Here is a 14353-nt window from a genome sequence, read left to right as displayed (position 1 = left end):
CTGCAATATGCATGAGTAGATTTCTGATTCTAGAAGAGGGAGAAGAGGTATCTTCTAGATATGAGCCGCTACAAAGGCCAGCACACCTGTATTATTAGTAGTTTTCTGGAAGAATGAATTTCAGTAAGTATAGTTTGTCATGGAGGCATAAGAAAACATATACCTGCTCTACGCCCCTATTTTGAACCACTATTAACAGTATGGGAGCCCACCCTATACCCTTTTGCATCTAACTTTAACAAGGGATGCTTAGTGGGTACCTGCTGTGCTTTGGGTTTAGCCCTATAGTACTGAATAGGAAAGTGACAGAGATGTGCTGTTTGTTCAGCTGCCATTTTGGCCTTAGCTGAGGATATTGCCCCAAATAGATCAATAACCTATAGTTTTAGTCCAGGAATCATGACACTTATCTAAGGTGTCGGGAATGTGTGTCCTCCAAGGGTTTGGTAAGTGCCACTTGTTTTTAGGGCTCCCCCTTATTTTAAATGTTCGAGCATTTTAGCACACTAATAGAACATAACACATCACCCTTACTTCCCATGGTGGGGGGCTTCCATTTCAGCCATCAGGTACAAACTTCTCTTATGAGGAAGGGGCACCCCCTCCTGCAGGTCATTCTCTTCTGCAGTATCACAGATATGAATTCTAGATTTGCAGTTCTTTTGAGAATCTGTGCCATCTTGGGTCTTATATCAATAGGGCACTGGGTGGGTGGAATGATGTGCCCTTGTGATATTTTTCTTCTTCTGTGTTTTACAGAAGGGCTATCGAAAAGAAGACTTTGTTGGCCTGTAAAGAAAAGGGAATGCAGAAATGGACTGTCCAGCCCTAACTCTTCATGAAATTTGTACGTGAATCACCATCATGGACTGTGGCGTCGCTGCATGAAGCTTGCCCTCTGCAGCTTCCTTCCTTTTTATAGATCTCAGGCCAATTTGGCTGGTGTGCCTTATTTTTTAATTATTCATTAGTGTTTCTTTTTCAAGCCTGCTGGAAACTCATCATCTTCTGCTGGCCATCTTATCTCCATAAAAACAAATCTTAACTGTAAAGACGTGAGTCAGCATCCAGGCAAATTCTCAGGACTCTCCTTCTCCTTCACATCTTGTACTGGATGCCCTTGGATCCCCCATCATTATTTGAAATTCACAAACACTCATGTCATAGCAGGACCTCCAGTCTTGGGAAGGATGCTGAGGGGCCTTCCTTCCCCCTCCTAAAAGTCTTGCTGTTTGTAGGTCACTCCCCACCATCTTCTCTGAACCCCTAAAATGATGGGCTTCCTTTTCACTTTTAAAGTGGCATGGATCAATTTTAATGAGAACTATAAGCTCTACACATATGACACCAGAAAACCACTTGTTTCTGGTGGTATTGAACCTGTTAATGGAATTTTGAGGGATAAATGCAATGTTTAAAGTTAGCACTGGCCAAAAAGTAGGGCAAGAATGCTTTGGCATATAGTTTTATGGTGGAATTGGGTGGCGGATCCTTTCATTTTAATTAGTTTGTATGGTCAATAGCAGGAATCCTGAAGACAGGATTTTCTGAAGCTACACACACTGTATATGTGTACTGTTTCTGTTTGGGTGATAGCGCTGGTAAAGTAAGAGGTGGGTGGGATTATGCAAAAAGGGTGCTGGCTGGCTTAGAACCTGCTGGGGGAAAAGAGTTCCTTGGGCTGGTCTCTGGCCAGCTTTGCTGTGGTTTGTGCAAAATGTTACTTTGGCTCTATGCTGGCAGGAATGCCTTGGTGGCTATAAAGTGCCAGGTACTGGCCCACTGAACTGTATTTGATTATAGGGTAAAACCAACAGCCTTGATTTAAAGTGCCAGGACCCTGTCAAATGAGCCAACAATGGCTGGGATAGACTATGTTAAGGCACAAGATGACCGGATTAAAGTTTTAGTAAAATTAAGCTGTCTTTTGTGTGCCAGTATTCTATATGAAGCAGGTTACATAACAACTAATTCACAGTAGCTTTCACTCAGGGGTACATCCTTCCTGCAGTCAAATGGCAGATTACTGGAATGTCCTATCAGAATGTTGGCTAAAGGGGAAGTTACTACAGAGGCTGTGATGGCAGACAAACATCGGTTATGGCTGTCATCTGGTACCTGTTTAGGCCAATGGGGAAGCTGGAGGCTGTAGGATCTAGTACTAGTCCCACTACATGCTATGTCCACCAATCTGACAGGCTTTTTTTCACTGCCTAACTGAAAGCCATTGATTGAGAAGGTTTCTCTTATTGGAGTAGTTGTGCTGTTAACTGCACTACCTTTCACATAAACCAGCAGCAGCTCTCGATAGCTGTCATTATCAAAGTAAGTCATGCAAATACTATGGGTGGTATTCAACTAATTTTTACTCAAGAGTAGACCTATTAAAATACTTGGCCTAATTTAGCCATGTTCATTTACTTTAAGAGACAAGCTGCTGTTGGAATGGCAGCTGATTTCAGTATTTGGGAGGAAAGTAACTACCCCAGCATCATCTCTCTGACGTTCTTGCTGTAATTGTTAAAATTTGTACCCGGCATAGATATGAGACCAGACTCTGCTCAGCCACAACAGGATGCCAAGATGGACTCGAGGGGCAATAAGAGGGAATAAGTTTCTCCTGTACATACTGTATAAATGCTTTTGTTTTTACTCAGTATAGTGGATAGGCTATTATCTTGTAAAATTGCTGCTTTTAACAATTCATTAACTTTGACAGCATTATGTATGCTTCCTTGGAAATCACAACTGTGCAACTGAAAAGCTGAAGTCACCTTAAGAAAGTGAATTAAGCAGCTGGCATTTTGTTTTAGTAAAATAGCTACCTTTGCACGGTGCATAATGATGCACCACTCATCAGTTCCTCCAACATCTGACACTCTTCCTATTTTCAGAGGTGATCATCTGTATATAAACATTGAGGAAACAGCTCCCCTAATTTCCAAGTAAGGATGGATGTTATTGTAGAACTATCCCTTTGGAACACGTACACTCAAGCATAGAAGTAGAGCTGTTATCTCTTAACAACTGTATGGGAGAGGGGAGGAGCCAAAAGTATCAACAAATGCACATAGCTCAGCAAGTTAAGCAGGTAATTAAAACTTGCTAATTTGCCAGTCTGCTGCTTCTACTAATGTTGTTCGCCAAAGACCTGCCTCTGCTCTCCACAAAGAGGCACAATCATCCCTATTTTGTTTGTCAAATGAGAAGCCTGGATGCAGGATTGAAAACCTTAGCCATGAACACAAGGAGAAAAGTGGGAAGACAAGTCATTTTGTGAAGATGGCCACAGCCTTTGGCCCATTTGGCCCAGGTAAAATACACCTGGTTAAAGTTTAAATTGTAATGAACATGGCAAGTAATAACTATACCCTCGGATTATCTCTTAGGAACTAAATGAGCTCTTAGGCTCTTCTCTAACTTCTGAAATAGAAATATATAATATTGAAATATTTTTGTTTGTTTTATGAGAACCTGAAGCACTGAAAGATAGGCATGTTAAATGCTACATCAAAGAACATGTGGGTGAAAGGACTAGGTCTTCTTCAGTGCTTCTGCTAAAGAAAAATATACCACAACTGGCAAGACAGCTTACTGACCCATCAGGTGATCAGCCTTAGTGGTGCAGTATAAAAGGAATTCCATCCAGTACAGCGTTTCTCACCCCTGTATGACATACATGTTGCACCTGCAAAAATTCTGTTTCCTGTACAACTATTAAGAACCTGGTCTTCCTCTGAATCTGACAATCTTTTGCACACTTTTGAGCATGCTCAGTGCATGCTCTCTAATTCTGAGCAGACTCACTGATGTTGCTAAATAAATAAAGGCTTTGACCATTTATTGCTGTTACTTTTTCTTGTTATGCTATATTCTACATGTGTCAGTGGCATGTATACTTTGAGTTTACCACACGGGCTTACCATTCTGTCTCCGGAGAACTCTGGGAACTGTGATTCCATGAACTGGAGAAAGGCTCTAGAACAGAATCCTCAACACCATCGTCAAAATACAATTCCCAGGATTCTTTGAGGGAAGGCACAACTGTAATGAATATCTATCATGGAGAGAATATGTAACACCTTGAAAAACTGAAAATGCCCAGAGGATTACCTGTATCCACATAGAAAATGGCAGCTGGCATGCTCAAAGAACTACAAAAGACTTATGATACAGGACTTTTTTGCATTCAGAAACCATGTTGACTATTCCTCAAAAAGGCTTGTCTTCAGTAGCTGTAACAATTCTCTATTTAACATCCTTTTCATGATTTTACTGGAAGATATCTTTTAAAAGGGCTTCCCTACACACACACACACACACACACACACACACACACACACACACACACGCGGACTGGCTATCCTTTAGTTAGCCCAGTTATAGTGACAGATTGCATATTTTTATTATTTAATGCATCTTGGGCGCATTTCAACTGTATATGAGGGATTGTTAATTTTAGCCCTCATACCTTACGCCGCATGAACTAAAAAAGTAGTTTAGTTCAATGCAAAGGATTATACTTTTCTACAATTTCTCTCTCCCCCTCTTTAGCAATCTTACCACTCCATAGTTGTCTACAGATACAACTGCCTCATTGGCTGGTTTCCTGCTTCTTATGTATTTAAGTTTTAGATTTTTAAAATGTTCTTAGTAAAATGCTCTTCAAATTCTTTTGACACTTGCTTTGTTGTCAACTTATAACTATAAAAACACTATGAAATAGTGCCGCCTCTTTGCCAGCTTTCACATTGGTAACTAATGCTTTTAACAGCATTAACTTATCTAATGCATTATTATTATTATTAGGCAACGTACACCAAAATCCCCAGCCCTCAAAAATACCATTTTATTTTATTTTTTTGCATGCAAACAAAATATCATGCTTCTGGCACTAAATTGGGACTAGCACAAATATAGCAAAATGAAAAAACCTTTAAAAAACTAACCTCAGAAAAGCCCTTAAAAATGAAAGCAGTATTTCAGACGTATGCTGATTAGAGTGTAACTGAAGAGGTTTCCTCTCCTGCTAGCTAATGATTTTGAAAGGAATAAGGCTGCCTCCTGTCTCCTAGTTACTATCCCATTAAATATGACTAGTGCGTATGCCTTTCTTCCGTGACCAAACACGTTCATGAATACATCTAATGCCTTCAGTAGATAATGCTTATGAGCCTTCAACCTATGCGGGGCAGTCCTGTTCATCTGTGTAACCTAGGAGCCGTGCAAACAAAGTGTTATCAGCAGCCTTATGGTGCATTGTATTTCTTTTCTCAGGACACAACTACCACTTTCACTGTGACCTAAAGAGCTGAACTGGAAGCAAGAGGAGTCCCCATGCAGACGTTCACTAAACTAGACCTCTTTGTGGCTGGAGGAAAGCGAGGGGCAACAGTCATTAGCACATTCAGAGGAATTGTATCCAGATAAAGTGATATTTCCAGTTTGGCCTCAAGATTAAGCACCAATGGACTAGACAGTGCTAGTGTTCATGGTTGGGAAGAAATTTTGGTGCGTATAAAGACCATGAGAATGTCAATTCCATTTTCATTGTTTTTAGCTGCTGGACCAAGTTAGTAGTGCCCATTTAGTCCTGACACAACTCAACCCTGATATGCAGAAGCTCCAGTTTTTCCCAAGTCAGGGCTTAACCCTTTAGATGCCAGTTAACTTGAAGACATCGGCTTTCTAGAGGCTGAAGTTGACAGCCCAGTGACTACTTATGCCACAAAACAGCTAGCTTAAAATATTTATTTATTTATTTAGCTTTCTGGTGTGCATACAATCTTTTTTAAAGCAAGAACACCTGCCCAGTGAACTGTTTAGGCAGCAAACAACATTAGTAGCTAAATACAGCCTAAGAAACACTTTTTGAGGTGCCATTATTGCAATTAGGCCTTTTGGTGGGCGACTTACTCAGAGCTTTGCCAGAAGAAAACAAAGAAGCAGAGGACAAAGGACCATGTGCCAACCTTTTCTAAGACTTGCTGTGACAATATGTTAGCTGGAACGTAAGTAAAACTTGACCTTTTCATTCTGAACTTTCAGTGTCATTACTTTTCAAATCCTGCCTCCCCCAAAAGCTATGCTTTTCTTGAAGTTCAGGCAGATGTTCCATCAACATTATAGCCCTTCTCTTTCCATCCTAGGCATTGATCTGCACTTAGTGGCAACAATGTATTGCTAAGGCTGTACTCACAAACTACCGTAACTAACTTAAAGCAAATTTTCCAAGTAAATGTGGCTAGGATCAGGCTGTAAAGCTCTTAGAAAGTGCTACTTACCCAAGGGCTGCAGCTGTCAATGTGATTTTCATTCGGAAACCAAATGGCTAATCTAATCTGTTTTGTCCAAGACATTGCTTCCATTACACTGCTTTTGACTGATACGTTTCCAGCCACAACAGGGTCTCAGCAGTGCCAGGCCAAATTGCTGTTATTTTCCTTTGTTCTATTACCTTAATGTTGGCCAGTCATCAGTGCCCATTTCTGAAATAGCAAGGGCTATCCAGAGATGTTAGCAAAAACAAAGGAGTCTGACAGACGTTGGGATCTCAGCATAGTGACCTAGTGCAAGATCTTCACCCAAGAACATACAATAGGGTCATTCGTTCCTAACAACTTCCCTTGATCCTGAGTAGTTATACAAACTAAAGATAATCAAAGTATAAGGCACTAACAAAGTCTTGCACATTTCAGGATTAACAGAACTCCCCCCCCCAACAATTACAGTGCTGAAGTGATATAAAACCAAAGAGTTGGAAGGGATACTGTAGAGAAGGAGTGGCTAAAATTTTGGGCCCAAAGGCTGCATTTACTCTTGACTAACCTTAACTCCTGCAGGTATGCACATGCACTGCATGCACAGGTATGCAGCTGGTCGCGTTCAAACACTGTCAATTTTGATTTTGTTTCTTCTTGTTGCTGCCACCAAAGTGCTGAGGTGTTGGGGGATGAGACAAAGTTAGGTGGGGGCCCACATGAACTCAGGTTAGATACCCATATTGTGGACTATATCAATTCAGGTCCAGCCTCTTCATGTAGACTTCCAGAGCAGGAAACCACCTGCCCTCTAGGTAACCGGGTCCACTGCCACAGTTCCACTTCTGGTGACTTGGAAACCATGGTTCTAGTAATGCTGCAAAAAAATCTTATTAGTCTGTTTTTGCAGTCATCTAACACCACTGACTCATACATAGTCAAGCTTGTGATCAAACACAATGCTAAAATCCTTCTCACGTATACTATTGCCATGCCAACCTAGGTATTCCCACCAACCAAACCTGTGCATTTGAATTTTGCATTGGTCTCTGTTGAACTTCATGTGTTAATCAGCCTAGTTTCCAACCCACTGAGATCATGTTGAATTTTATTCCTGTCTTCTGAGATGTTAGTGATCCCTCCCATTTCCATGTCCTCCATAGATGTGCTAAGGATTCCCCTCCACCCCTTCTGCCAAGTAATTGATTAATATTATGAAGAGTGTGGGGCCCAGGAGAGAGCCCTACAGCACTCAATTTGGTTGTTACAGATCAGAGAAACTACCCAAGCCGATTGTCATTGTCAAGGCACATCATGATAATCAGTTTCACCAAGGAAAATTCCAGCATCTCTTAGATATCATCCTCTGTCACCAGGCAGTAGAAATCTGTCCTTGCTCCATAGTTCCGAGATCCCAAATCAGAGATGTCAATCTCACTCCTTTGGTTTTCCCCAAGCTGTATTTCTTCCAAAGCACCAAGTGGAGGACCATCAGGGCCACTAATGGGAGGAGGCGGTGCGCCTTTGAAAATGGACCCCCTGCCACCTGTAGGATGGGAAGGAGAAGGTAGCAGTTAGCAGAGAGGAAGGGATGGCAAGACAGAATGAGACAAGTTGCAGTGCTTTAAAATGACTGGTGCCACTACACTTTCTGCAAGTACAGTGGTACCTCGGGTTACAGACACTTCAGGTTACAGACTCCGTTAACCCAGAAATATTACCTCGGGTTAAGAACTTTGCTTCAGGCTGAGAACAGAAATCGTGCTCCGGAGGCGCAGCAGCAGCAGGAGACCCCATTAGCTAAAGTGGTGCTTCAGGTTAAGAACAGTTTCAGGTTAAGAACGGACCTCCGAAAGGAATTAAGTACTTAACCCGAAGTACCACTGTATTTACAAGGAGGACATATATACAGTTCAAGCTCATTTAAACACCCGTTTAAGTATCATTGCTTCCCACCAACATTTCTGCGAATAGTACTTCAGTGAGATTGCTATCCTTCCTCAAAGAACTAGTTGCTAAGGCTAGCCGGAGAGAAGGAAGAACTATTAAACCAATTTAAGTATCAAGTTGTGTGAGATGCAGGAGATCTATAACTAGGAGACAGTACAGATTGGGGTAATGGCACAGGGAAATAGAGTTCAAAATTTTTTTCCTCAGGCCTGAGGCTCAGGGTCACTGCTCTAATCAAAGCTGGAGCCTCTGGCTACTTTTAACTAAAAGCAGAAATGTCAGGAGATCTAATTATAGACCTCCTGCATCTCATGCAGCTTGGGAGTCAGTTGGCAGTTTTAAACTTAATTTAAATGTTTTATTTTAGAGCATGCCTTGACATGTCAGACAAGAGTAAGGGGCCTGAATATTTCAACACCTAGGGAATCTGGAGGAGGCTTCAGTCCCGCCTTTCGCCAATCCCCAGGGTCTGAGAGAAGCTGCTCTTTCCCTTAGCACTAACAGGCAGCATTTCAATGACCTCAGGAGGGGAGCTGGGAAGAGAAACCGGTAACACCTTTGTAAGCCTCATGAAATACATTTAATGTACATCACTTTCTCTCAAGCAGGAGTGTGTGTGTGTGTGTGTGTGTGTGTGTGTGTGTGTGTGTGTGTAAAAATCAGGCGCTCCTAGTGAGAATGAAATGTCTTCCAAGCAACAATTCCCTTTGCAAGCGAGAGATTGAGGAGCCTCAAGCATCCTGGCATGCTGTTGTATGGAGCAACTAGACTAATGAGGAAAGCTTCCAACAAGGTGCACAGCCGCGCCACACAAGAAACAAGGCCTATTAATGACGGTGAACGCAACACCCTCAGCAAAATAAGCCCAACGCTGCTGTCTCAACTAAAAGAAAAGCCCAGCCAAACCCATTATTTTCTCTGTTCTTCTCTTGACAATAAAATCACCGTGTACAAGCGAGCTGGGCTTGCTCTTGCCAGTCGCTCGTAAATCTTTTATGACCACTGAACTTATTTTGCTCCTGTTACTAAAATTAAAATGTATTGCTTTGCAAGTGCTCAGCCTGTGTTAACAAATCCCTAGGGCCAGAGCTTGTTCTTCACAACCTCTGGAACCGATGCCTCAGGTGCGCTTCCTACTCATTGATCCATTGTACAGCCATAGTCCCAAAGGCCTAGGAAAAAGGATGTCAGGACTAAACCACCAAGCTCTCTGTAGTCTCAGGCTCCGAGAATGGAAAACTGCCCTTTGGTGGATATAAAACCCATTTCTTTTATGAACTCTTGGGTATGTTTGCACGTAAATGATAGATGGAGGTGGTAAATTACGTAAATTTCCGCTCCTTGGTATTGCTACTCTAAGGAAGCATGTAGTGATAACGACACTATTATTTCCTTTCTTCCTCTACAAACACACAAATGGATTCATAGCCAAAATAACATGTTCTCTATGAAAACATGTTGCCCTGCTCCCTATCCAATGTTAGCAGTGAATGGGAAAAACAGATGAATTAATTCTTCTGCTACAAAATGTGCCACAGTATGTATGCGTGGACTGCTGCATGACAGGGAAGATCATTTCATTTGGATTGAGGCAATGGTTGTTTAACTGATGAAGGATCAGCTAATTAGGTGTAACTCTGGAATGGCCATTGAAAGGAAGGAAGGAAGGAAGGAAGGAAGGAAGGAAGGAAGGAAGGAAGGAAGGAAGGGAAAGGAAGGAAAGGAAGGAAAGGAAGGAAAGGAAGGAAGGAAGGAAGGAAGGAAGGAAGGAAGGAAGGAAGGAAGGAAGAAAGAAAGAAAGAAAGAAAGAAAGAAAGAAAGAAAGAGGAAGACATGTTATGCCATTTGGAAGCCACAGACACAGCATACAATGGTGACCAAGCCTGGTGATCAACCAAAGTAGACACATTCTGCCAAGTCAGATGGTATATAAAGGCCTTAAATAAATACTACTGCTTGTGATCTGACTACACTACACAGGCTTAAAGTGGAGAAAATAAATTTTAAGGAATCTGAAAGTGGGTGCAGAGGCTTCACTTCCATTGGTCTCCACTGTCACCTTTGGCTGAACAGGTTTTGATAATTCTGAAATAAAGAAGAAACCTATTTCCTAGAGGTGAAACTAAGATGAGAATACATAGCACAATTTGATCACATATTCCAAAGCATCTTTAATTCGGGGAGGGGGGGCGGTTATCATCTGACTAGCCTTAGCTTTTCTAATCAAAAGTGAGGCCTGATCCTACATATATCCACTCTAAAGGATTGAGTTCAATGGAACTTACATTAAAGTAAGTGTACATAGGGTTTTGGCATACCATACTAAAATAGCTGTAATAATACAGGCAGGAAGCACACAGTTAGCTCATGGCAGTGTGTAGAAAGGCACCTGGCTGACTGATTAATAAAGCTGCTGGGCTATACTTTTGCTAATTTTAGCAAGTGCAGTGTTCTTCTATCAAGTGATTTTTTAATGGGGTTTTTTCTTTCAAACTTAATTGTGAGCCTCACTTGAGAATCTTTCTGGCTAACTGTGGACTAACACTCAAAAAAACAAAAAACCACAGAGCAGGATCAAGAGCAACTGTGTGTTCTCCTGTTGGCATGCTATGGTGACAGAGTGAAGATTAAACAGTGCTGTTACCAGAGTCTCCTTCAGGGTGCGAATCCCCCCGGAAATCCAAGTAATTGCTGTTGAGGATCAGCATAGGGTCCTTGTCTTCCTGGAAACTGGTCTGGGGGTCTCCCCTGAGGCCTTGATAGGACACTTTTCGTGGCAGGGCGAGGCACAGTTCCTTCCAAAAATCAGATGAAGGCGCCTAGAAGCAGTAAAGAGGCAGTATATTGTCACATGCTCATCAGTTACACACAAACCCTTGTGTGATATATCTGTAGGCAAGTCCCAGCAGCCCTGCCTTGAGGGCAGCGTTCTCACAGGCGCTCCTCGTCTATGAAGCACAGGCACCCTGTCTGGCTCCCAAAGGATTGAACAGAGAGAGATAAATGTTCGCTACAACAGAGGGATCTACAGCCCCACCAACAGTTTTCCCATTCAGCTTTGTTTCATCTTCGAGATGAAACACACTGCAAAATCTAAGAGGTATTAAGTGGCATTACTTCTGATGGAAGGCTTTCGTGACCAGATAAAGCAACAGATTTCGCCTTTCCATTAACCTAGGATTTCAGTGCAATTTTAAATTGAGTGAATTCTTTTTTTCTTCTTCTTTTTTTTAAAGTAAGGCTTTTGGCTTTGTCCTCATGGATAAAAGGCAAGAGAACATGTGGCTGGTATCCAGCAAAAACTCAGAAACAGACTGCAATGCTTCAATGCCTCGCACAGATAGCTTTCCCAAGCTTGCTATTTCCTAACTTCATCTCACCTTAGTGGCCCAGTCTGTACATCACAGTCAACCATAGCTGCAAGCTACAGCTGCATGCAGTAAGCCAGGTTTCCTCAAACTTGGCCCTCCAGGTGTTTTGAGACTACAATTCCCATCATCCCTGACCACTGCTAGCTAGGGATCATGGGAGTTGTAGGCCAAAAACATCTGGAGGGCTGAGTTTGAGGAAGCCTGCAGTAAGCCATAGCCCTAGAGGAGAAAGTGACCTATAGAGGTTACAAGAATTTGAGACAGATACTGGGAGCTGCCTGTACCCTTGAGGTAAAGGGGCATAGCTGACAGGAACCTACAGCAATGCTTTACAGCCTTTTCAGGCACAAGAAGCCACAATATTTCCACGTAATCCATTCTGCGTCCTTGTTGCTACTTCAGCCTAACTGATCTGATAGTGTGCCTCTCTGGGGAACAGCAAGGTGGGTAGATATACAAATTAAATAGAGAATTATTTATATTGACCATTGGCCATATCAAGTCAAAATGTACAGCTACATAGGACCAACACTGTAAATAAAACAGCAAGAATTCAAAAATGAAAACATCATTAAACCAAAATTGGCAGGAAATTAACAGCCACCACAAACATTCAGCCTGGAGTCCTATTGCAGAAGCATCCACAAACTTTTAACAGCATTCGGCCACAGCTAAAGAAAAGTTGGTCACTGTGTTGATAATACCCTTTTTTGAACTTGCCAGTAAAAAATAAATTATTTGAAAGCCTGATCAATGGCAACATTCCCCCAGAAACTGATGAAAAAATTACAAGCTTTCTCAGAAATTGAGCATCCAGTAAGTAATGGGTTATACCTTTCACAGAATGTTCTCCACATAAGCAGATTTGGGAAGCAAAAGAAATATTTTTGCATCTCCCATGACAGGAAGTTGCAGACACTGCATTGTGAGCACAGGGAAAGTCTTATGCTGGTGAAATTTGATAGATCCATCAGATACAATTCAATATGTTTATATTTAAACTTAACTGCCATGGTGTGATTTTAGAGTTGAAAACAAAATGTAGGTATTTCTGAATAAAGAGGTCACAAACACTATTCTTTAAATCAAGTTTTGCAACGTAGAATTCCTGCTGGAAAAATATTCAACGGAAAAAAAATTTTGGTTACCAAGCATCAGAGTTGAATAAACTATCCTCTGACTATTAATTACAACAACCTTTTGGTTATATTGATTCAAAAGAATTCCAATAGTTAAAGCAGGCTAGCATTCACTTTTACTTTTAGAGCTAAAATGGCCCATTTTTTATTGGAGAAATGCTGTTAGCATATTTGATGGTGTTCTGAACCCAATCAAGTCGGATGAGAAGCAGACACACACACCCTGAACACCAAGATCTCAAATGCAAAGAGCAACTGCACAGTTAATTTGAACCCATTTTAGAATTGGCAATAGGCATGCCAATATTTCGCGGTACTATTCAGCTGTCATTCAGCTTTTAGTTTTATGGAATTTCAGGGGAGCTGCGAAACCAGAGATGGGATATACAGAGCTCTTTCGCCGTGTGTGCCTGTTTCCAGCAGGGCAGCAGGTATGTACAGACCAGGGGTCTGAAACCTTTAAGACAAAAAGAGCCACTTGGACCCGTTTCCGAAGAAAAAACAACAACTGGGAGCCACAAAACCATTGCGACATTTAAAACAAATATATCTCCGGAGCCACGATCTGAGAGTGGGCAGGAAGGTGACGTCGGGACGGTGCGTGACTAACGCACGCACCGCCCCCATGCGACGTCACAGCCAGTACAGCGCCCGCCACAGTGAGGAGTGTTCGGGCGCACAATGCGCCTCCTCCCCTCGCTAGTATCTGCCCCGGAGCTGCAGCAAAGATGTAAAAGAGCCACATGCGGCTCCGGAGCCGCGGGTTGCAGACCCCTGGTACAGACAAACAGAGCACTATCAAACACCCTGCTCATCAGCTGGTGAGTGGAGAGCAGAGAGTATAATCTTGCCAGCTGAAGGGGTTTGCTTTGCCAGAATGAATACTGGCTTATGGGCCAGAGGTTGCCCACTCTTACTGTATAACCTCCTTGCAAACCAATCAGGATGAACAATCTGCAATCCACCCTAAATATAGGAATATAGTTGGACACAATCCACTTATGAGATAATTTAGCTTAGTTTTTAAGGGTAATGCTACTACCAAATTAACACATAGCAAGCAATGCTGGTGTTCGAGGTTCTCCAAGAATGTATTTCTACTGATGTAATCAAAGGCAGTTTTAAAATCAACAAAAACTGCAAAGAGCTTATTTTTTCTGTTAACACAGGAATTAAATGAGCAAGCACAGAATGGTTGTCAAGCATTAACCAGCCAGCTTTAAAGTCAGCTTGTTATTCAGCAATTACATTGTGCAACATCGGCCATTCTTCAGATTCAAAACAGGAGGTATTTTACATGTAATTTTTAATGCTATCTATAAGACTGATTGGTATATAATTTGTGTGTCGCCTTTCTTGAAAACTGGGATCGTTGTGCTCAGATTCCACCCTGATGGAATACAGCCAATTGGGTTTTTTTGAACCAAATAATTTAGCAATGACAGGACCACTCCACTGGATGTTACTTTAAAACCTCTCTTGATATTAATTCCTCTCCTAATGCCTTATTTTGGAAAGAGTCAGATTTTTAATCTGACTAAGAAACAAGAAGCCAAAGACTGGCAGCCTGTTGCTCATGTACAGCAACAGTCTTATTAAAAATGTTAATGTGCTGTTCCCATTTTGTCTTAGA

General features: G+C 41.8%; 2 protein-coding genes across 9 annotated transcripts in view; one reads left to right on the top strand and one right to left on the bottom strand.

Moving 5' to 3' along the window:
* Window positions 1-3841, top strand: part of PKP3 (plakophilin 3) — a 66637-nt gene extending 62796 nt beyond the window's left edge. For both annotated transcript variants that reach the window (XM_083480823.1, XM_083480824.1), the window contains one exon: window positions 760-3841. In XM_083480823.1, the coding sequence (XP_083336949.1) occupies window positions 760-795 (36 nt within the window). In that variant the 3' untranslated portion in view covers window positions 796-3841. The remainder of the gene's footprint in view (window positions 1-759) is intronic.
* Window positions 3842-5737: 1896 nt separating this feature from the next.
* Window positions 5738-14353, bottom strand: part of SIGIRR (single Ig and TIR domain containing) — a 36928-nt gene continuing 28312 nt past the window's right edge. For all 7 annotated transcript variants that reach the window (XM_083480853.1, XM_083480849.1, XM_083480854.1 and 4 more), the window contains 2 exons: window positions 10855-11029; window positions 5738-7806 (listed from right to left, as the gene is read on the bottom strand). In XM_083480853.1, coding sequence (XP_083336979.1) covers window positions 7613-7806; window positions 10855-11029 — 369 coding nt within the window. In that variant the 3' untranslated portion in view covers window positions 5738-7612. The remainder of the gene's footprint in view (window positions 7807-10854; window positions 11030-14353) is intronic.

This window comes from Podarcis liolepis, assembly GCF_965112155.1.
Source record: "Podarcis liolepis genome assembly, chromosome: 1".
Taxonomy (NCBI): Eukaryota; Metazoa; Chordata; class Lepidosauria; order Squamata; family Lacertidae; genus Podarcis; species Podarcis liolepis.
This window is presented reverse-complemented; position numbering and strand designations above follow the sequence as displayed.